A 23,305-nucleotide genomic window follows, 5' to 3' on the forward strand; every position below is an offset into this window, starting at 1 on the left:
TACAGAGACCTACTATGTTTACAATGGAAATTATATAAAAGAGCAATGTGTAAGAAAAAACTATTTAAAGTTATGTGTAAATGAGTTTGAAAAACAAGAGCCAATTTCAGATTTATTGTACTAAGACAGGGTAACTGCACTGTAAACAATATTAGGCATACCTCGGAGATATTGCAGGTTCAGTTCCAGATTACCACAGTAAAGTGCATATTGCAATAAAGTGAGTCACACAAATTTTCTGGCTTCCCAGTACATATAAAAGTTAAGTTTATACTATAGTCTATTAAGTATGCAGTAGTATTACATCTAAAAAAACAAACATTAAAAAACAGCATTAATTTAAAAATAACACTGTTGGAAAAATGGCGCTGATATACTCGCTTGATGCAGGGATGCCACAGATCTTCGTTAAAACTGCAATATCCATATTTTATTGTACTTCGCTGAGCAAGTCTATCGGTGCCATTTTCCAAGAGCATTTGCTGACTTTGTGTCTCTGTGTCACACTTTGGTAATTCTTGCAACATTGCAAACTTTTCCATTATTATAATATTTGTTTTAGTGATATGTGATAGGTGATCTTTGATATTAATGCAATGACGTCCTGAAGGCTGAGATGACAGCATTTTTTAGCTATAGCTTTAAATTAAGGAATGTACATTGTTTTTTGGACATAATGCTATTGCACACTTAATAGACTTCAGTATAGTGTAAATATAACTTTTATATGCACCAGGAAATCAAATAAATTCGTGTACTTGCTTTATTGCAATACTTCGCTGTACTCTGGTGGTCTGAATCAAACCCTCAATATCTCTGAGGTATGCCTGTATATGTTACTTTAGAAGCAAATTTACTTTTGATTTTTTCAGATTTAAATGCTTTTTTGCATTCTCTGAGCATATATTGTTTTTCTAATGAAAGACACTTATAGGCTAGATGAAGAATTGTGGGTTTCAAAAATTACTTCCACAATGTAGCATTTTCCTTTTAACTCACTGATTAAAGAAAATTTGGTTTTCAAAATCACATGCTTACTATAAGGTAGTAATACTTTAAACTGAAAATGTTTCATTATTAAAGCATAAGTAACATTTAAAACTTTTTAATAAAAACAATGAAAAAAATCTTTCATAGAAAGTATTTAAGTATACTTCCACTGTAGATGGGAAACTTGGCTCACGACATTCTACATTTTAAAAATGTCAATTATGTTATAGTACTGAACAGCCAGGAACTCAATTTCTTTACCAACTTTGATGTTATCATTTGACAAAATTTACAGTCACGTTTTCTTAGGTTTTACAATTCAGAAGCACTTTAACTTCTCTATGCAGATGAAGAAACTAAGGTTCAGAGATTTAAAAATCATATAATTTATCTGAGGCAGAAATTAATTAGGGCCCAGGTCACCTGACCTTTTAGTGCTATTATCTTAAAATCCACTTATATTTGCAAATAACAAAAGAAGCACTGTATTAATATTTGAAAATATACTTACATAAAAATGATAAAAAGGTATAACTAGTATTAAATGTTACTGGCAAATTATGTCCATTTTAAATGTATCACCCTAATTTTTCAGGGGATCTCAATGTCAAAGGCCCCCAGCCCAGTTTTCTTGTGGATTTGTTTACACTCTCTCAAACAGAGTAATCAAACTTTATCAGGTACTATTATAACACCATGGATCTCCACAATGATGCTTTAGTAGTATCTGGTTCAACTGTAGGTGATACTTAATTAGGTTGATGATCCTCAATTCAGTAATTACCCTTTCATATAACATCACCTATGGTCTCTTTGTGAGGATAAGTATTGGTGTTACTAAGCTCATAGTAGGGCTATCAGCACTCTACACAGTTCTATAATCAGTATTAAGAGACCCCTTTAGGTGTCTGTGCCTTCTGTGATAGTTAACTCTAACAGATATTTAGTTAAAATTCTCAAGCTAGAAATGGTAAGAAAACTTTCATAGAAAAATCTTAAAAAAAAAAAAAAAGGCCCATACTTGGATTTTAATGTATCACGGTCTTTATTTACAACTTCATTGGCAAAAAAGAAAAGGAATAGTTTAAAACAGTTTAACACAGGGCACTGCAGCTGATCCTGGCAGATTAATGAAGTTTCATTTTAAATGTCCATCTAATTGTCCAACGATATACAATACTGAATCTGCATATGCAGTTTCCTTTATGAAGTACAGGCTCATATCTCAGGCAGTCTTTTAAACATATAAATACAAAGGAAATAAAATCACTCATTAAAAACTGCATTAAATGAAGGGTAATTTACATTTATGTTGTCCTTGTAATAACGCATGCCCAGTGAAAATCAAAAGCTGGAAAAGCAGTTACACTTCCTACTTGAGTGGACAGTTACAACAATCAATCATTTTCTGCAATGACCATTATATTTTTAATTTATCATGAACTACTCTGAACTTACTATGAGATGTAGCCAAAATCAGAAGACAAGATGTAGGGAGAATATTCCTTTTTTGGAGAGTAAGCCCTCCAGAATCAGCATGGGAAACAAACATCCTGTTGAAGAATTCTAGGTGGAAAAAAATTAATGTAGTCAATTTCAACTCATGCTGAGCTGACTTAATTTTTTCATTGACTTCTTTGGTGTCATTCTTCTAAATCAAGTGTGTTTAATTCTTCTTCTAGTTCATCCAAATCTTCCCCAGTAAAAAGATTTTCATCAACAGGAACAGCATCGATGACTCCATTTTCCTGTCCCTCCCCTTCGTTGTCCTCTTCCAAATCACTTCTTTCACCATTTTCAGCCCTACCTCCAGAAGCTTCACTTAATTTGTTTTCTAAAAATAAAAATTGAAATCAGTAAGGCCTAGAAAAAGAAAACACTAGTCCATTAGCAACGGACAGTCACAGACTGATGCACTTCTTTTCCTTTTTCCATGAAAGCCTTCCCTACGATTATTCCAACAAGAACTGCTCTTTTTCTGAGCTTATTTGTATCAATTATCTATACCTACTATAAAATATGTCTTTCACTGTAGACATGTAACTGCTTAACGGTTCATACATTTGAGGGCAAGATTTATCTTATACAACCTTGTGTTCTCTACATGACCCAACAATTAGGTTTTTAAACAGTCAACTTCCACATATTTTGTTTGAATAAATGATTATGGAATAAAAAAAACATTTATGATATAAGCAGCTACTTAGCTTTTGGTTTTACAAATAGCAGTTAAGTCACACTAGTTGTAATGCTGTAAATGAGTGTGAATGCAGAAATATTTCATCTTGTCATCAAACTGTGGGAAAAAAAAACAACAACCCTGGGGCTATGGAGCTACTTTTCCTTTCAGGCTATAATTATATGACTGAGAAAACAAAAATGCTGCCTTTTCTTGTTCAATGACATCAATACTGAACACACAGAATTTTTAATAGCCTAATTTAAAGTTATTTCAAACATCTCTGATGACAAATTCTTGGGAATTATAACCTCTGAGGTACTTGCAATTGTGCCTATTGTCACCAAAGCCCTACTTTTCAAAGGAGCAAATCAGTCTGCAGATTGGCATTAAGACAGTAGTCTGACAGCATTCTCAAATCTCAGGGGAACAGGCCAGTTTTTCAAGTTATAACTTTTATTCCTTTATTGTAAAAACAACGTTTAGCTTTTTTTCCCTCAACTTTTGCATTGATCAGTAGTCTACCTTTTTCTCTCACAGCAACCATGCCAAACTTTTACTTTTTTCTTCAAATCCTCACTCAAGGCACAATTAGATATAAATTGTTTCAGCAATCCTTATTTCCAAATACACCTAGCCAGCCTCTCCTCCATTCTCACTCTTAACTGAACTCATTATTTATACTTCCAGATCTTGCTTCTATACCTGATATTGTTTCATTTTTAATTTTTCATTCTTTCCCAGATCCTTTTTCTCTGGCCAACAGACATATTTAGATTTCCCATATCCTAAAAGGCCCTTCTCATGACCACGTCTCCCCCTGAAAGTTCTTAAGAGTGAGTGATCTGTAGTCATTTTTTTCTCCTCATTCCTCATACCAATGCAGTCCCAATGAAAACTGTGTACCCTATTCCTACAACTCCTTCCCTAATCACAATTAAGGAATTATTTCTAATTCTCATCCTACTTAATCTTCCTGAAATTCTTCTTAATTTTTCTCTGTCCTTCTCAGTGTCTTTCCCAAGCTTTTTCTCTTTTGACTACTCTAAAACATTGATTTTTCTGCAGTCTGTTCTAGAATGTTTTCATCATATGTATCGTGCCTGGGTGTGTTCATTCACTCTCAGCTACCAATGCAGATGACTTTCAAACCTTTTCCTCCTGGTAATGTCTACACAGTATCCTAGACAATGCCACTTTTAATAACCAAAATATCTCATACTCATGAGGTCCTGAAATGAACTCATTAGCTACATCTCCAAACTCATTTTGTCCCCTTCTAGTTTGTTAATGGCTTCAATATCCAACCAGCCACCCATTTCCACAGCCTCCACTGTTTACTACTTTTATATACGGCCAAATCACATGTTTGTATGTTACCAGTCAGATACCTGCAGTCATCTAAGTTTGCCAAGCCTGGCCTAACCCCCTTTAGACAGTTTCTGAATTCTCAGAATTACACAAAAGTCAGCATACTTACCATCCTTTTCTGAAGTATATGTGCTGAATCTTTCAAGACTGGCTACAGTAATACCTGTCTCATCTACATCCCTTGGGATGTACAGGCTTAAATCTATGTCATTTATGCTCACTGAATCATCAACCTTTAAAAGCACATAGAAAAGAAAGTGTTACTAATAAGTTTTCATAAATTACTTGCCTTTTACCTCTGACATTTATCTTAATGAAATAAAATTATTAATAATGCCAAATGAAAACAAATGACTATTGCCAAAATTCACTTTTCTAAACTTCTTGAAAAAGGGATAGCAATGCCATACTTGAAGCTTCTTCCTCTGACATCATATTTTTACATATATATTTCCATCTTTCAACTCAAAGGCAGAAGTCAGAATTTTATGATAACCGTATGAAAAATGAAAAGCTATTTGCTAATACTAAGTCTCTGTATCACCAAATAATTCTGCTGCTGTCTCCTGTTCCCTTCTCTGTACTTTTTAGTGTCTGTCTCATGATTTTTTTTGTTTAGTATAAAATATTAAACAAAACCCTTTTTTCTTTTAGAGGGAGAATAAAACATATTTTGCAGCTAATACACATAAGCATTTAACTATATATTAGGCACTGCCCTAAGTTCTATAAAGAACTGTAAATAAACATAAACTTATAAACTCATTTAATTCTCACAAGTACTCTGTGATGTAGGGATTATCATTATGTCCGTATTACAGATGGGGGTGGAGGCCTAGCGTGTAACTAATTTCCCAGGTTAGAGTCAGGATGTGAACCAAGGCCCCAAAGTTGGTACTCTTAACTATACTGCTCTACTGTCACTCTCTACTGTTTCTCTCAATCAACATGAGAAGACGAGGTGACAACGCTTCCTCTTACCTCATCACCACCTGTTCCCTGGGTATAATGGGTATCATCTGCTTCTTCATCATCATCATCAACCAATTCAGGACGAAATTCAAACACCTCACGACCACTGATCTATTCAAATACACACATCTATCAACTCAGGACAAAATTCAAACATTTCTTGGTCACTGATTTTAGACATACACATAATTAAATAAGGATAAAATCTTGCATAATACAAAAATTATAAAATGAAAGAAAGAATAGAGAATCTATTTGGGTGAGTTTGGGACATACCACTAATGCTTTCCCTGCTTTGAAGTCTGCTTTCCTTCTTTCCATATCTTGCTCAAGTTTATCAATCTTTTCTTGTCTTTTTCTTTTCTTCCATGCAAGAAAAGATTCTAGAGTGATTTTGGTAACATTTGGACCTAGGGCAGAACGCTGCAAAGATAAAAAAGTTAATTTTCTCCCCCTAAAGTCATCTATGATACTATGATCTAACAGTTTTCTCTTACTTCAATTAAGCCCTTGCCTATGACTGTTATGAAGACATTAAACTTAGAATAAACTGATTTATTTTCACTTTACATGGCAAGGAGCAAAATGCATGTCCAGAGATACAAACATTTCTAAACATTATAAAATATATTATCCTGAGCTAGATGTCTTTTCAAAATTGAAGATGAGTAAAACTTGTCACAAGAAATAGTTTTAAAATAAGTCAATTGCTGAAAACAATAAATACGAAAAGCACCATGACAATATCCAAGTTTCATTTGTGATCCTCAAGAGATGAGAAAACAAACTAAGCAAAAGGCACCATCTGCTTTCCTCAGGGCCAATAATCAAATAATAAATATACAGAAAAATAATACTTGCTGAACATCTGCCAGGTATTCAATGTTAAATACTTCATACACATATGCCAACACATCCATCTCCACAAATAAGCAAACAGAGGGTGATGGAAAATTTACCAAAGGTTATTAGCTAATATGTGGCAGAACCAGGATACAAACAGTAATCTCAAATATATCTGACTCCAAAGTCTACATTTTCTATCACAGTATATTGCCTATGTGAGACACCAAACAGTATGTCCTTTTAAGAACAAATGTATATAATCTCAACATTAGACATGTACACAACACATTTAGATTACCCAAGACAAGGCAAAATGGATACAGTTTGAAGCACACAACCCTAAATATAGTATTTCCAATAATCTCAACATTTTTCATGTCAAGGCCAAGAGCCTATCTGCTAACTCAGTAACCCTATCTGCTAGCTCAAGAATAAAACTCTTGTGCTGAACCAGAGATGAGCAGCTGAAGAGTCTTTGAGTCCAGGAATGATAATAAAACATATAGCTGAAAAACTGTAGTGGAGTTGTCTGCTTCCACACGTTAAAAACTACTAAATAATTACTAAAATGGCAAAAAAATAAAGACACCAAGGAAAATATCTAAAACGTCAAGTTCAATCACTCTGAATACTGACTAAGCATTTTCACAAACTGATATACCAGTATATCAATCTTATGGAAACAGTTTATTTGATAAGCCAGCTAGTACTTAAAAAAAATTTCATAATCCTAAAATTAATGTCATGCTTGGCTAATGATTATGGCTAGGCTTACATTTTAGACATACAAGAATAATCAAATAAAAAGTAAGGCAGCTTCGAGAAAAATTCATAATATTTCTTTCCTTTTCATAACAACATGCTATTGCCCCCAAGTGGTAAATATTAGAATTTCACAATAAATACTGCTTTAGTATTTTATGGTAGGAAAAAGATACTAGTTACCTCTCTTTCAATTAGATCTTCTAATGAAATTTCATCTTCTTTTTCTTCTTTCTTTTTATCTTTTTTCAAGACAAACCCAGGAGGAAGTGCATGACGATACATGCAAATATCACCCCCTCCAGGGCATACCCAAAACCAGCCATATTTGTTGTTTTCAATAGCTTCAAGGAAATGCTTGCACACCTATAGAGACAATATTCACAAGCAGTGGCTCAGTGTGGTCCATTTCCAAGGTAAATGCTTAGGTATATGGAACAAGTACACTCAATTCACATCTTTTTTAGGCTAACCACTTACGTACAGAGCACCTTGCGTGCAGAAATGTAAATATAAATTAATCTTAAAATACTTAATACAATGGTAAATTCCCTTTAGAGAGGATCTGTATAAAATTTCTATTTTTGACATTGCTCTAAACTGAATTATACAAAAAGGATTTGCTGCCATTTAGGCTTTGTAAATGTAATCCAAAAGTCTGGTTTTCAAATATGAGAAAATAAAAATGGTTACAAAAAAATAAAACCAATAACTTTGTTTTGATTTGATCTCTCCTAAAAACTAATCACATGCAGTAAAGATACTAACACTATTTGAATTACCTGAAATTATAGGCAATTTCTTACATCTAAGAAAGGAGCAAGGCACAAAAGAAACACAAAGGATAGTGACCCTTTAAAACATGAATGGGTGCAAGATGCAACTGTACTGAAGCCTTAGGTAAACACGCTTTACAAACAAGAAGGAAAAATTAACTAATAAGTATCATTTTTTTCCTGAAAAAATACAATAGAAGTAAGTAAAAACAATACTTAGAATTTTTCTAACACGGCAAGGTTTTTCATGGTAACTATACTACAGAATAAAAATTCATTTTGCAATTCATATGCAACAATATTTTCACCCTTGTGATTTATTAATGTCTCCCTACCATTAAAACAGAATATGTTATGAATTAAGTGGGTTAATTTAATAGTTCTACCTCCATTCATTTTGCACAAAAAAATAAAGAATTCTACATGTTTGAGAAAGTAAAACCACCTCAGAAAACGGCATTTGAAGGACTTCAGTCACATGGTTTTCAAGTCACTTTTAAACAAGAAACAAATTTTGTATAACTTACACCTGTAAATTCCGAAAACAAAGCTTGATTCACCTAATCTTTATGAAAAGAGGCAATAACTTAAAGAATAATCCAGTAGAAAACAGCAGCAAATACCTTGCCACTTAATTCTCCCTAATGATAAATACCACAGCAACTCAATTCAAGAAAAGGACATACTATTTGAGTTTTTGGTTTTTTCTTTTCCGCCTCACCGTGCTTCTTGTTCACTACTTCTTCCAGTTTTTTCTCATCCCAATTATCCATAGTATCTAAATAAAAAGAGATATGGAGACTAAATACTGTAATTTTATCTACTGTCCCCAAAACACACTGCATATATCCTTACACAGGAAAGCTCTATTTTAAGACTCATGACCAAACACATTTCCTTTAAAACACCAAAGGTAGGAATAACACTGTTGTGAGATTATCCACTAAAATCTAAGTACTTTAGGCAAATGAGACAGTAGTACTGGAAGAATGGGTAAGAGACAAATACAAAATAATCCACTGTTTTTTAAACATCTTCATTTACTTAATCAAAGGGCATAATATGGTAAATTCAGATTTTATGAAAAACAACAACACACAACTATTCTTTAGGACAAACACAGTCCTACTAAGACTGAAATAGTCTTCAAGTTATTAAATATCTTATTGACAACAAACCAAAAGTAATATACATTTACTTTTAAGAGAATATATTAAAAAAAAAATACCTTTTTCAAGCTCTTCATCTCTTGCATCAATGTAAACACTTCGTTTTTCACATTTTCTCTCCAGAGTCAAGTCATGAGAGAACTTACATTTATCTCCTTTAGTACACTGTCCTTGCTTGAAGAATGCACATACCACGGATTTGGGATCTGCACCTATGTCAAATAGCATATGGTATTTGTACTATACTCTGCCAGATCACAAAGTAGAGCTTCTATCTGAGACATAATTACTTTTGGTTAACTTGTTATTTTCTATTACTGGTGTGAGAGGAAATGCCATATATAAATGAACAGTAAGACATTTCTTCTAAGTTCTTTCTATAGCATTTTATATCTATTTTTGTTTCCTTTTTTCTTACCAAGAAGAAGGAGAGCAGGGGTGGGAAACCAAGCAAACACATAGGTTATTCTATCGTCACTTGTCTAGTTGGCGTCAACGAGGCAGGAGGCAAAAGAGAAATATAAATGCAGGTATACTGCCAACAGTTTGGGATTTACAGTTTTTACAACCATAGGTTTGCTTTGCCCACTACCAAAGATTGGATATTATAAATCAACTAGTAGGCTGCCCCAAATCCTTAATTTTCCCTTAAGTGAGGGGCTAATGGCTGGTCTTACAGTTGTATGACACAGCTGTGCACATGTATAAAGGAACCATAAGAAAGTCACTGACAAAGATAACTTTGACAAAGGGAGTATTATTTTCATAGCATACACAACTGGCTTATAATCTGAAGAAAACATTAAGAGTGTTAAAATATGAATTACATTTGATAAAAATAACATTTCTGAAATTTAAAGTTTACCTTTACTTATTTTTTGAGCAGCAACTACAGGTTTGAACAACTCATTTAGCTCTTGCAATTCTTTCTTCTTGTCATCTTTCTTCAACTTCTTTTCAGCTTCACTTTGTGCTACCTATAATATTCCCAGGTATAAAATGTAAATTTGATTTCATATAATGAATTCTTTTTACTATACAGTAATATACAATATCACTGACATAAAGACAAGTGCATATTACATGTATATAGTTCTTACTTCTTAATATCAGTGTTACAATGGCCTTCCAGTATATATTAAATGGTGTGGTTAAACTATTAAATGAAATTGCTAAATTTTGTAGCAGCTGACTTTTACAAAAAAAACCCTATAAATGGTACCATGCCAAGTTAAAAGCATATTCAAAAGCTTATAGCAATAGTATTTATTAAGCATATGCTACATGCCCAGCATTTTTAGCAAATGGTTCTCACCTGGGAATTTCTTTTGTGACAACAACCCAGAAACAAGTAGGTGCATTTTGAAGATCAGAGATACAAACATCCTGAAATGCACAGTCCCACACAATAAAGAATTGTACCAACCCAAATACCTATAAGTACCCTCGTGGAAAAACAATGGGCTAGGTCAATGGGGGAGATCAAACAAAACAAAACATGACATATGACATAATTCCAGGCACACAATTTACATACCTAATATTAGAGGATTCATCCAAACATTTATATGTCAGGTCCTATGTTAGATGACAGGGAATACAAAGATGAAAAGACAAAGATGCTTATTTAAAGAAGCTCGGAATCTAGTGGGAAGACAGACATGTCAACAACTATAATATAATACATGGTGCTCTGGGAACAAAGAATGCCAATATGCCTAAGAAAATTAGACTGAGCTAATACTTTACGGATGAATTCTTTTGATGGGCAAGAAATGCAGAGAGTGTCAGTCAGTGCAAAGATATGAAAAAGGTATGAGAGACATCAATGAGAAAATTGGACTGTATCAACAGGTGACAGGATAAGACTCAAGGGTTTAAAGTAAGCCAGTGATACAATCAGATTGTATTTTATAAAGATCACAACTTTGCGAAGGGTGGACTAGAAGGAGCCCAAGAATGAAGGCAATAAAAATTAGGAAGCTAATGAAATTGCTGTACGCAAGAAAGCACAAGAGTTTTAATTTAAATAGGCATTAGTAGCAAGGATGGAGGAAAGGGGAAGGAGAGCTCTTAAGGAGGTAGAACTGATAGGACTAAGTGACTGGACATGAAGTATAAGGGAGAGGGAGGAGTCTAGGATTATCATTTGCATGGTTAGTGCTGTTAAACAAGACAGGGAATATAGGAGGAACAGGTTTCAGGGCAGGAGGTGGGGATGAGCTCAGTTTTAGACATACTGAGTATGAGATGCTTACAGGGCATCTAGGTGGAGCTATTTAGAAGGCAGCTGGACATGGATCTTGATTCCCGGAGAGAACGTCTGCTTTGAGATAAAGATTTTAGAAATAGCTGCTTACAAATAAGTAAACTTTGGGTGTGTATCAGATTACGCAAGGACAGCATAAAAAAGTGGTAAGAGCAGAGAACAGTTCCCTGAAGAATACCAATATTAAACAAGCCAACAGAACCTAAAAAGCCCGTTAAAGGAACAAAGAAACATCAAAGAAACAGAAATCCAGGACAAAGATGTATTAAAGGAAGAGGAAATTTTAGGGAAAGATTGGCCAAATACTATAATAGGGTTAAAGGCATTCTAAAGCCTGACTTTGACCACGTGGGTCAGATGTGTTTAAACAGAAAAATGGGAGAAGTTTTCTAAAAAGAAAACATTTAAGTCACTTTATTTTTAATAAAAAGTATTCTTTGCTCATTAGGCCCATCTCAGACATTTGTGGGACCCCAAGCAAGAGTTCAGTGGATGCCTACAAATCATCTTTGTAAATATTTATAAATTAGAAATCAAACTAATGTTAAATAAAGTATGGTTTGTACCTAGTATGGTTTGTACCCCTACTTGACAAACATACCTTGTGACCTGGAAGGACAGTTTCAAATTTAAAACGCTTAGGCTCCATGGAGTTCCACACTGGAGCATGGTAGTAAAGTGAGAGTCAACCCCTGGCTCCTCCGCTTCCCACCCTGAGTTTCATCCCACCACATTTGTGCAGGGAGAAAGAAGGTGCAGAGGAGAACATGGAATGGATCAAGGCTCTGTCCACACTCCTAGCACATATCCTGCCTTTGACTACTTCAGGCATATTGGCAGTGTAGTATACCCTAAGATGGACTTGGGGTAACTGACCTTTGCAGGCCCTGAGCTGGTGTGGGGAGAGGTACATCTGGAGGAGACACAGAGTAGGGTCATCCTCGGCATCACAGGGTTTAGGGTGAGGCATCTCTTGCTTGGCTCCAACAGCAAGACTGCTGCTCATTTCCAATGTTAAGTATGGTGGTTAGATAACTCAAGTTCACAGATAAAAGGTCAGGTACCCAAGAAATTATCAAAAATATATTACTAAATGTACCATCAAGCCTAACAACCACAACACATTTTATGGCTTTCTCAGGTCTATAAAATTTGAATACCAGTCAATATACTTCCCACTAGAAGAAAAAACAGTGGGGAGGGAACATGTTTGAAATGAATTCTTATATTATGCCAGATGATTTACATTATCTTCTCTTTTAGTTAAACCACAGAAACCCTACAAGGGTAACTGCCCTTATACTATACTACAAATTAAAGACCAGTGTCACTAAATAATTTAAGATCATGTAACAAATAAGATAGGGGGATGCATACTCAAGTTGATCTGATTCCAAGGCCTGAGCATGCATTTTTATGAAACCAAGCTATTAAGTCAGCAGTGTGGAAGATCAAGCTTTTGGCTTTAGAGTCAAACTGTGTAAGAGAAACAAAAGTGTTGGAGGCACTAATTTGTAGACAGCATCAGTGACAGAGGTTAACCATCTCACAAATATATATTCTGATATTTTCAGACGGAAAAAAAAAGTGTTTCCAAAGTTGAGGAAAAGGAGATAGGGTGGTGAAAAAAGTACTTTTTAAAATAAAGGTCCATGTCTATAAAATCCTGAACTCAGTAAAGTGAAAGATCTATATAAAATGAAGAATTGAGAATACAGAGATGTGAAGAAAATGGAGCTAAATTTTTTTGAATAAAATGGTAAAACTGATGAATGATAAAATAATTTCAAAATTCATATGGAAAAATAAAACACCTAAGAACAGCCAGGAAAAACAGAAAAGGAGTAACATCTTGGGGGGGGGGAAGGACTTGCCTTAATAGCTAACAGAATATGTTACTAGTCACTATAATCAAAATCAATGTGATACTGGTTTAGGGAAAGACAATAAACAGAAAAGAAAAGAGAATCCAGAAATAGATCTGAACATATATGAGACTTTAATATATGTCAATATGGGTATTTCAATTCAGTGAGATGAATGATGCTGGTATAAGTGGCTATTCATTTGAAAAGAAATAAACTTAGTATCATACAAAATAAATTTATATGATAAAATTAGACTGTGCAAATAAAATAATTAGAAAAAAATCGAGGAAAAACACACATAATCTCATGGCAGGGGAGACCTTTTAGCCATATAAAAGAAAAACTAGACATATCTGACAATACAAACTGTTGTACAAAATGTAACAGAAACATCACAAATTATCTATAATGTAGACAGAAGGTGTCTCTCATAAATTGACAATAAAAAGACAAATAACCAAAAAAGCAAAGGATTTGAATAGACAAGTCAGAGAAGTACAAACCAAATTAGCCAACAAGCTTATGAAAAGGTACTCAAACTCACTAGGAGTAAGGGAAAGAGTAAAAATGAGGTATCACTTTATACATAATCAGATCGGAAAACATTAAAAAGAGCTTTAGTACCTATAACTCACATACTGCAAATGAAAATCTGAAGTATTACAATCTCTATGAAGAATGATCAGGCAAATTTATTAAAAATTAGAAATCCATTTCCCTTTATTTAGAAATGTGTCACCAGACAATTTATGCTACAGAAATAAAAGCACAAATGCATGTAAAAACACATGTATAAGGATATTTCTTGTACAATTGTTCTTAATGTCAGAAAGCTGGAAACAAAATGATTACTTATAGTGAAATGAATGGATACTGTACATCCGCATCATAGTATGCAGCCATTAGAATAAATTAGAACTATAACAAAATGGTTTGGAGGAATATCTAAAAGGTATTGCTGAGTAACAAAGGCAAGATGCAGGAAAGTTTATAGAGTAGGATTCCATTTTGTTTTTGGTTTTGTTTTTGTTTTTTTGCGGTACGCAGGCCTCTCACTGTTGTGGCCTCTCCCGTTGCGGAGCACAGGCTCCGGACGTGCAGGCTCAGCGGTCATGGCTCACAGAGGGCCCAGCCGCTCCATGGCATGTGGGATCTTCCCGGACCGGGGCACGAACCCGTGTCCCCTGCATCGGCAGGCGGACTCTCAACCACTGCGCCACCAGGGAAGCCCTAGGATTCCATTTTGAAACACAATTACAATATCAAACATTTTTATCTGCAACGATGCTGTACTACATCCATATGAAGAAAATGAAGAAATTTAAGTTATTTACCTGACGTGGATTTTGTTGACCAAATTTAACTTGATGAGTGACAGCCTTGATAAACTTCTGTTGCTTTGCTCCTTTCTTATTCTTTAGACCAAAAGTTTTGTCCTAAATGAGAAAAATTATTGAGATATCTTAGCAATTTATATTAATTTCTTATCTATTTTTTCAGTCATGTCTAAAAATCATTCTTTCATTTATGCATTGGTAAGAAAATTATTCTTTCTTTATGCTATACACAGACATGCAAAACACTACAACGACAAGTCTAGGCAACATATGACCTCAAAACATCACCCAGGATTCTTTAGGATTCAATACATACTTATAACTATCATCAATAAGCTTGTTAGCCTATAATGCTTTTTCTGAATTGTGTTTTTAGAATATCAGTATTACAGGATGTGCAGAGTTGTTACACTAGGATAATTAGTTCAACAGTCAAATAAGTTTAGGAAAATGCTTATTTAACAGGGTTTTTAATTCTCAAGCACAAGATATGTGAGAGCCTTTACCAGAGGAGATACAGTAGGCAGCAATCCCAAATCTTATTTTACCTCAGAAAACATTTTTCTCAGAGTATCCTGAGGGATTATGCACTACTGAACACATTTTAGGGAATACTGCATAAGAAGATACATTAAGTTCTGGATTGGTTTTTTTGGGTAATAGAGCTATCCTCTCAAAACAATTAAATTTATAGAAACCAAACTACTAAAGTATATACACTACTAGCTGTTGCTAAAAAGGAAATATTAAAATTGAAGTATTCCTAACTAAAAAGCAACAATCTAAATTTGGAATATTATTAAATAGTAATTTGGGCAAGTTATTAATACAATAGCAGCTATCACTTATGGTATGCTCATTATGTGCAAGGCACTAACGGTGGTCTTTGACTACTTACTCATATTTAGTAAGTATACAGCACAAAAACATTTAGAAAGCACTGCACAACTGTGTGTGTGTTTGGGGGCTACAGTGGGTTGAATAGGGTCCTCCCCCCAAATTCATGTCTACCCCGACCTCAGAATGTGAGAATTTATTTGGAAATAGGTCTTTGTAGCTGTAATAAATTAAGATGAAGTCACACTGGATTACCGTGAGCCCTAAATCCAATGACTGGTATCTCTATAAGAAGAGGAAAGGACACAAACATAGAGCGAGAAGGCAATTTCGTGAAGAAAGAGGCAGAGAGATTAGAGTGATACAGCTACCAGCCAAGGAATGCCAAGGACTGCCAGAAGCCACCAGAAACCAGGAAAAGGCAAGAAAAGATTCTTCCCTAGAGTCTTCAGAGGGAGCACTGCCCTGCCTGTACCTGATTTGATTTCTAGCCTCCACATCTGTGAAAGAATAAATTTCTGTTTCAAGTCACCTGGTTTGTGGTAATTTGTTATGGCAGCCCTAAGAAACGAACACAAGAAGCTAGACTGAGTGAGCTTCACTCTAAGGTAAACGGGTGAAAAGGCTGTCAGGAAACCACCAAACACTGGTATCTGAAGTCTTTTTTCCTGTCTTTTCTGTTTCTCTGGAAAAGAATCTTCTAGCTAGGAGAGCAATAACCCTGGCTAAAGGACTGGAGAAGAGAGCAGGTGGGAGAAGGTGTCTCTTAGTTTACTACACAGACTCCTTCCTTAGTGGCCCTTTTCAGGCTCATATTTTAACCATGCTCCCCACATCCTTTGTGCCTAGTTACAGAAGCAGAGAGGCCTCCTGATTTATCCCCTCCACCTCCTTTCTTGCGAGGGGAATAGGTAAGAGCTATCAGCTACTTCTATACTTTTAACACCCAGTTTTCAGTCACTCGCCTTCTGCATTACCTAGTACCTCCCACTGTCAAGCTTTTGCAGACTTCTTCAGAGCAAACCCACCTGCTTCTCAATCGCACACTCCTAGGTGGGCCCTCAGGCCCAGCTGCTCTGCTCTACTAAGCCAGTTAACCAACTCATCCATCTACTATCAATCTTCGTATGCTGAGGTTCAAAAGTACAACACCATCTACATATGTCTCATCAGAGAACAGCGTTTCTGGGGTTCAACTCATGCCCCACATGTAACTACAGAGGAGAAGCAAACTGTGAATAAACAAGGCCAAACGGCAAGGTAGATACTGATATATGAAAACTTAGGAAAGAAAAAAGTCCTCTAAGGGGATATGGCCAGCTAGAGAAGAAAGTACTCATGACAACAGCTTCTGGTAGAGGTGTATAAGCTCCAGATTCCAGGAGAAAAAGTTTTTCAGGTTTAATTACACTGCTTTAGCACATAATTAACCAGTCTAAAGAGAATGAATGAGTTGTGTCTTGGAAGTCTCTAATTAGGTTAGAACTTGGAAATTGCTATTTTTTTCCAGAGATAAGGGATACTTATTTACCTAGTATTCACTAAACATAAACTTCTGAATATATACTTTATTGAATCCTCTTAACAATCATATGATATACTATTATCTCATTCTGTAAATGTGGATACTGAAACTCAGAAATCTTCAACAATTCTTTTGAAGTAACACTGCTAATAAGGGGCAGGCTGTACAATGTAATGATTCAAGAGTATAAGCTCTGGAGTCAGACTGGCCAAATTCTAATCCCAAACAGGACTGGGCAAATTACCTCCTTTGTCAGTTTTCTTATTTGTAAAGTGGATCTCACTCTAACCTCTTAGGGTTACTACAAAGAGGCGGAACACAGTGGTTAACATCAAGGACTCTGGAGCCAGAATCCTGACTCTGCCACTTGCCGGCTTAATAACCTTGGGCAAGTTATTTAACCTGTTTCTGTTTCCTCAACTGCAAAAAGGTACTTATCTCGGTGAGAGAATTAAAGGAGCTGTGTAAATTTATCACTTATAGATGGCTTGTTTCTTTTCCTTCCTTTCCCCAAAACACTGAGAACTGTGTCTGGCCCAGGTATATCTGACTCCAAGCAAAGCCCTTGTTCTTTCCACCAGGAAAAACTACTTCCCAGAGAAACTAGTTAGGTTATTGGGTCGGTTGGTACACAACGCTTTCTGAATATTACACTGTGGACCTGGGATACTAACAGTACCTCTTGAAAATAGGATAGTTAAAAATTCGGAATACTTCCAAAAGGCTTCCCTTCCCTTTTTCTTGAGTTCAGGACAGACCTTACCTAAAGATTAACCTGGATTTAGGGTCAGGGGATATGAGATGGGAAGACTGGAGGTTATACTCAACCCCAAATCATGGTTAAAATAAAACTAGGGAAACAGTGGTCCTCATTAAGTGATAAGGAAGGAAGAGTGTATGTTTCAGACTTGGGAAATTAAATACGAAGGAGTTTAGAGAACAGGCAGTAATTCTAAGAAAAGGACGACTCCCAGAGGTTCCAAAAGCCTTAACACTCAGTGAACTCCAGACTTCACTTAAAACTGACAGTTTCTCCCCCGTCCACTCTTCAGTAATCCTGCTTCTTTTACAGGACAGCCTCTACTCCTTAAATAAGATGTCTGAATAAAGGAAGGGGGCAGGAGTACAGGTCAATAATGAATAGTACTCCAAGATAACTGGAGTCCTCCTTTTGGGACACTAGTATAAACAAAGGCCAGCACTGTTTTACCTCATTAGTTTCTTCCCCAAATGCACTCCAGTATACTTTTGTTGTCTATCCATGCAATGGATATTCTGCAGCTGGTTAATAGAGCTTCAAGTAATCAACAGTTGACCTTAGCTGAAGTTTTTCACTGGCAACGAGAATCATTTCTTTCTCCATCCTTCACATACCTGGATCCTATCCCTATAGGTCTCCATTACTACTTCCTTGCTGCTACAAGGCCTTAGCTGGACATCCTTTATTTGCTTGCCCTAAACCCAGATTATCCCCCGGTTTCCATTAACAAACCTTCCATTTCCCAAAGCTGACTTCAGTTTATTAAATTTTATCCAAAGAAAGCAAATAGTGCATGCCATTTGAGACAACAGTGTGAATGTTTAACAGAACCATAACCCTTTTTTTTAAATAACCCTTTTTGATATACTCATTTCAGAAAGAAAATACTTATAAATGCAAATGAATTCATGAAATTTTGGGGAGTTTAAACAGGGAAAGAAAAAAAATGAAGGCACCATAAGGAAATTATTTCAAGTGATAGAAAGTAAGCACTGCATGACAGTACAGTTCAGTCTATTTCCCCTAACTAGTTTTTTATATTAATAAATTAACAAATGCCATTAATTTAACATATACCATACGTCAGGTACTTTACATGTCATCCACTGCTCTGTAATATAGGAATTAGCTCCATTTTGCTAATGAGAAACTGAGGTTCAGATAGGTCATGTAACTTGCCTAAAACTACAGAATTTGAAATATATATAAATTTATTTATTTATTCATTCATTTATTTATGGTTTTGTTGGGTCTTGGTTGCCGCGCACGGACTTTCTCTAGTTGTGGCGAGCAGGAGCTACTCTTTGTTGAGGTGCACAGGTTTCTCATTGTGGTGGCTTCTCTTGTCGCAGAGCACGGGTTCTAGGCACACGGGCTTCAGTAGTTGTGGCACGCAGGCTCAGTAGTTGTGGCTCGCAGGCTCTAAAGCACAGGCTCAGTAGTTGTGGCGCACGGGCTTAGTTACTCCGTGGCATGTGGGATCTTCCCGGACCAGGGCTTGAACCCGTTTCCCCTGCATTGGCAGGCAGATTCTTAACCACTGCCACACCAGGGAAGCCTCCAAAATTTGAAATTTTAATGTGAAATATGGGACTCAAATGCAGGTCTATCTCACCCCAAGCCAGTGCTTCTTTCATTAAATTAGGCTGTCTCTCATGCCTCTTTTTACTTCCTTTACTTGGAGTTCTCAAAAGCTACGTGTTGCTGTTGTTCTTCTATCGTGAGTGACTATGGTGGTGGCAGTGGAAGCAACAGAGGTACAGAAGATGGGACAGGCAAGTAGTGCAACCACTTATTTTAAAATCTCTTCAAAAGTACTGCTTAAAAAGCATATGTTCTACTTAACTGTCAATTTTTGGTAAACTTAGAATTTCGGGTCATAGTCCTATAAAAACCTTCCAAAATTAACCAGACACTTAAATAAGTATTAGCCTTTTACAGGTCAAAGTATAGACTTTAAAGAAATATTTTTTTCCACAAATATTATGGTCATAGAGATAAACAACCAGTATGAGCCAGGTTCCAATTACGTTCATTATAAGTCTGTTGCAGAATATATTTTACATCGCTAAAAACAGAACTACCATATGACCCAGCAATTCCACTCCTGGGTATATATCCAAACCCCCCCCCCCAAAAAAACACTAATTTGAAAAGATGCATGCACCCCAATGTTCATAGCAGCATTGTTTACAATTGCCAAGATATGGAAGCAATCTAAGTGTCCATCAACACATGAATGGATAAGGAAGACATGGTACACACACACACACACACACACACACACACACACACACACTGGAATACTACTTAGCCATTAAAAGGAATGAAATTTTGCCATGTGCAGCAACATGGGTGGACTTGGAGGGCATTATACTAAGTTAAATGAGTCAGACAAAGACAAACACTGTATAATATCACTTATATGTGCACTCTAAAAAACACAACAAAGTAGTGAATGTAACACAAAACAAACTACTAGATACCAGTGGAGGGGGGAATATACAGGTGGAGAAGTGGGAGGTACAAACTATTGGGTGTATATAGGCTCAAGGATGTATTGTACAACACGCGGAATACAGTCAATATTTTGTAATAACTATAAATGGAAAGTAACCTTTAGAAGTTGTATATAAAACTTAAAAAATTAAAAAACATGTAGAATTCTTAAAAATATATTTTTTACTTCATCTTAACTTTTAAAGGCTTTGGTAATAAAAATCCTTTCTAGTATTCAAAATTATGCAAATTATACAAAAATTGATAAAGTGCTGTTCTGGATGAAATCTGATTGAGGAGCTGGGAGCTAAGCCTGCTGTAACTCTCCTCAACCCCTTGCAAGAGCCACTGAGATATGCTAGGGCTTTAGGTAAGTTTAAAAAAAAAAAAAAGTCACTTATGATATTTAACAAAATGGAATATACTGTTTCCTAACCAGGATGAATATTCTCTATAAATCTAGTTTCACAAAAAATGATATAACTTAACCTACAACTTAAAATATTGTCATTCCTCTCTGGTGGTAGCAAAGATCTATGCAGCACACTACCATTTAAAACAAAAAACAAAAAAACACACACTCATCATATATGTTAAATGTGAGGAAAAAAGGCTTAATTTCACCATTCTAATACTTTTGGCTAAAGAATACAGCTATTTTGCAATTTTCTTTTGTGAAGTCTTCATTAATGAAACTAAAGTCCTCTTTATCTTAAAAATAACCTTGTAACAAGATGAATGAATCCATAATGTAACTACCATTTTTAGTTGATAGGATACTATAACTTTCATTTACAATTCCTTAAAACAAAAATATTTATTTAAAAACAGAAACAATCATATATAGTTAAAACTTGATAATGTGTAAAGTATACTTAAATTGTCATGTAACATTTAATTTCATGTCTATATGGGAGCTGTACTTGGCATCATGGTCTAACATGTTAATACAACCTCAGTAAAGGAAGTTAACAGGTAAAATGTCATCCCTAAAATGCTCCTGGTTTATTTACACAGCACTGAATGCCATCAGATCTCCATCCCCAGAGATCTACCTAAGTGCCAGGAGTCCAGATTGTTCAAAAAGGTACAGCAGACACAGGTGTGAAGGTGACAATCATTCTGTTTTCAAATCTCTGGTTATGCTACTCATGACAGTTCTAAATAGCACAAACTGGCAATAAGAATACAGGTTCTGTTTCAGTGTTGGAACTTGGCCAAGGCTACTAGAATTCTAAGTAAGCATGTTAGTTAAACTCAACCAACAGACTAAAACTTTTGTGAAATTTGACAAAGTTCTGATTAGATTTATAGAATGAAACCCTGGGGGCTTTCAATGCTATTTTTCAAGGCTATAAATACTAAATATTAAAAATAATAATCATTTATAAATAAACATCTCATTTCAAAACACGCACAACACGCATTTTGGTCGTGTTCTAATAAAAAGTTAACTATTCCACAAAAGGCTCTGCATTAATTATTCAGATATACCTCATGCAGGAAAAACGGTCATGGCTTTTCCAATTACTTCTAACGTACACGAGGAACTATTTAATTATGAGAAGGATTAATAACAGGAATTGAGGGAAGAAATATCTTGCTGGGGACTACACTACACGTTTATGGAATCTCAAATACGGTCCACTCTCTTAAGGAAACTCATTGATACAGTCGTTGGACTACAAACATAAAACATTTGAGAACGTCAACAACGTTCCTCTCCCATTAAAGGGCAACAGGCTCAGTGCACTAAATGAATATGTATAATATATAACAAATCCAGATACGGCACTGTACACAGCTAGTGACATGAGACCTAATCTCTCTTAAAACGTCATTGGATTTAACGTAACTCAGAATCTGTGACAAGCGCCATGTACAAGACGGTGGGCTACGACATGAAAGAAACCTCCTCTCTTTATGTAACTTCAAACAGTTTAGAGATGGATCGAGACGGCCATGAAGAAGTAATTTGTTGCTCTGAAAGAAGTAACCACTATTCCTAGGTGACGGGTAAAGAAGCAAGGAACACAAAGGCTCGTAATGAGTCGGCCTCCCAGAAACAGTCTGGTCCGGGGCAGTTCAGCGTATTTTTTAAAACACTAGACTAAAAACGTCTTCAATTTCGGTGACCAGCGAAGGACACAACATTGTGTGGGCACTGGGGTAGGGGTCGTTTCGCACGCGACCCGGTGAAGGCTGCCGTGTGGGCGGAGAAGCAAAGGCTGGGTGCGGGGGCGCCAGCGGCGTCACTACAGCGATAAGAGGCAGTGAGCGTCATCAGGGGGCTGGAGAAGGGGCTGTGGGCACACAGAACCAAAGGGAGGGGCACGTGGCCCCGGAAGACGCGAACAGGAGCCGGGGAGCGAGGAACCGGGAGACTTCTTTCCTGAGGACTCGCGGCGTGAGTGGGGGAGGGGGTGGGTACTCACTTCGATAATCTTCTCTTTCTTTTTCTGCTCCGCCTTTTTGCTGCCCCCGGCCTGAGCCTGTTTCTTGGGGGGCATTGCGGAGATAGGTGGCGCCGGCCAGACTTAAGCGTAGCTGGACTCCCTCAGGGACTCTGGCCCCGCGACAGGAGGAGGAGGGAGACGCGCGCAGCCGTTGCCGTCGCACCACACGGAAAGCTAGTCGCTCACTCGCCGCCGAAACGCGGCCTTTACGACAGTTCGGTGCTGCGGAGCATTGTGGGTAGCGAGGAGCGCGGAAGCGGAGGTGCGCGTGCGCTTCTGCAGCGGCCGGCCAGGATGGGGCAGGGACGGGACGTGGGAAAAAATGACCGGGCGTCACACGTGATGTCACTTACGCGCCTAGCATTTTCTTGGTTGCGGCAGGCCTCATAATGGTTGGGGCGAGCGGGTTGGAACACACTGCGCTTGAGTTCTCCCTGCGCATCCTGTTCCGCTGAGGGTGTGCGACTCATGCCCATCTTCGCCTCGGGTGGAGGCTTTTTCTGCCTGCTGGATTAGTGGTCGCCTGTAGCATCCACAGCCTGGGTGATCACCGATTAGCCGCAGCAACTCGGGGATGCTTGAAGGTTCAGGGTACCCAGTTACCTTCTTCACGTGCCCAGGTGGGGCAGGGCCGGTCGGCCGGCGAGTGCAGCGTGCTTCAGGTTATTGTGAAGGTTTACGAAGAAGTA

At 36.7% G+C, this 23,305-nt stretch overlaps 1 protein-coding gene across 1 annotated transcript; it reads right to left on the reverse strand.

Moving 5' to 3' along the window:
• Positions 1 to 2,008: 2,008 nt before the first annotated feature.
• Positions 2,009 to 22,804, reverse strand: ZC3H15 (zinc finger CCCH-type containing 15). Its single transcript, XM_029225861.1, has 10 exons — positions 22,596 to 22,804; positions 14,537 to 14,638; positions 9,931 to 10,042; positions 9,125 to 9,277; positions 8,583 to 8,674; positions 7,304 to 7,486; positions 5,789 to 5,935; positions 5,522 to 5,623; positions 4,650 to 4,773; positions 2,009 to 2,824 (listed from the first exon to the last, which is right to left on the reverse strand). The coding sequence occupies exons 1-10, from the start codon at positions 22,668 to 22,670 to the stop codon at positions 2,634 to 2,636; spliced, it is 1,281 nt and encodes a 426-aa protein (XP_029081694.1). The 5' UTR covers positions 22,671 to 22,804; the 3' UTR covers positions 2,009 to 2,633.
• Positions 22,805 to 23,305: the final 501 nt, after the last annotated feature.

This window comes from Monodon monoceros, unplaced genomic scaffold, assembly GCF_005190385.1.
Source record: "Monodon monoceros isolate NGI ecotype Baffin Bay Population unplaced genomic scaffold, NGI_Narwhal_1 Super_Scaffold_16, whole genome shotgun sequence".
NCBI lineage: Eukaryota > Metazoa > Chordata > Mammalia > Artiodactyla > Monodontidae > Monodon > Monodon monoceros.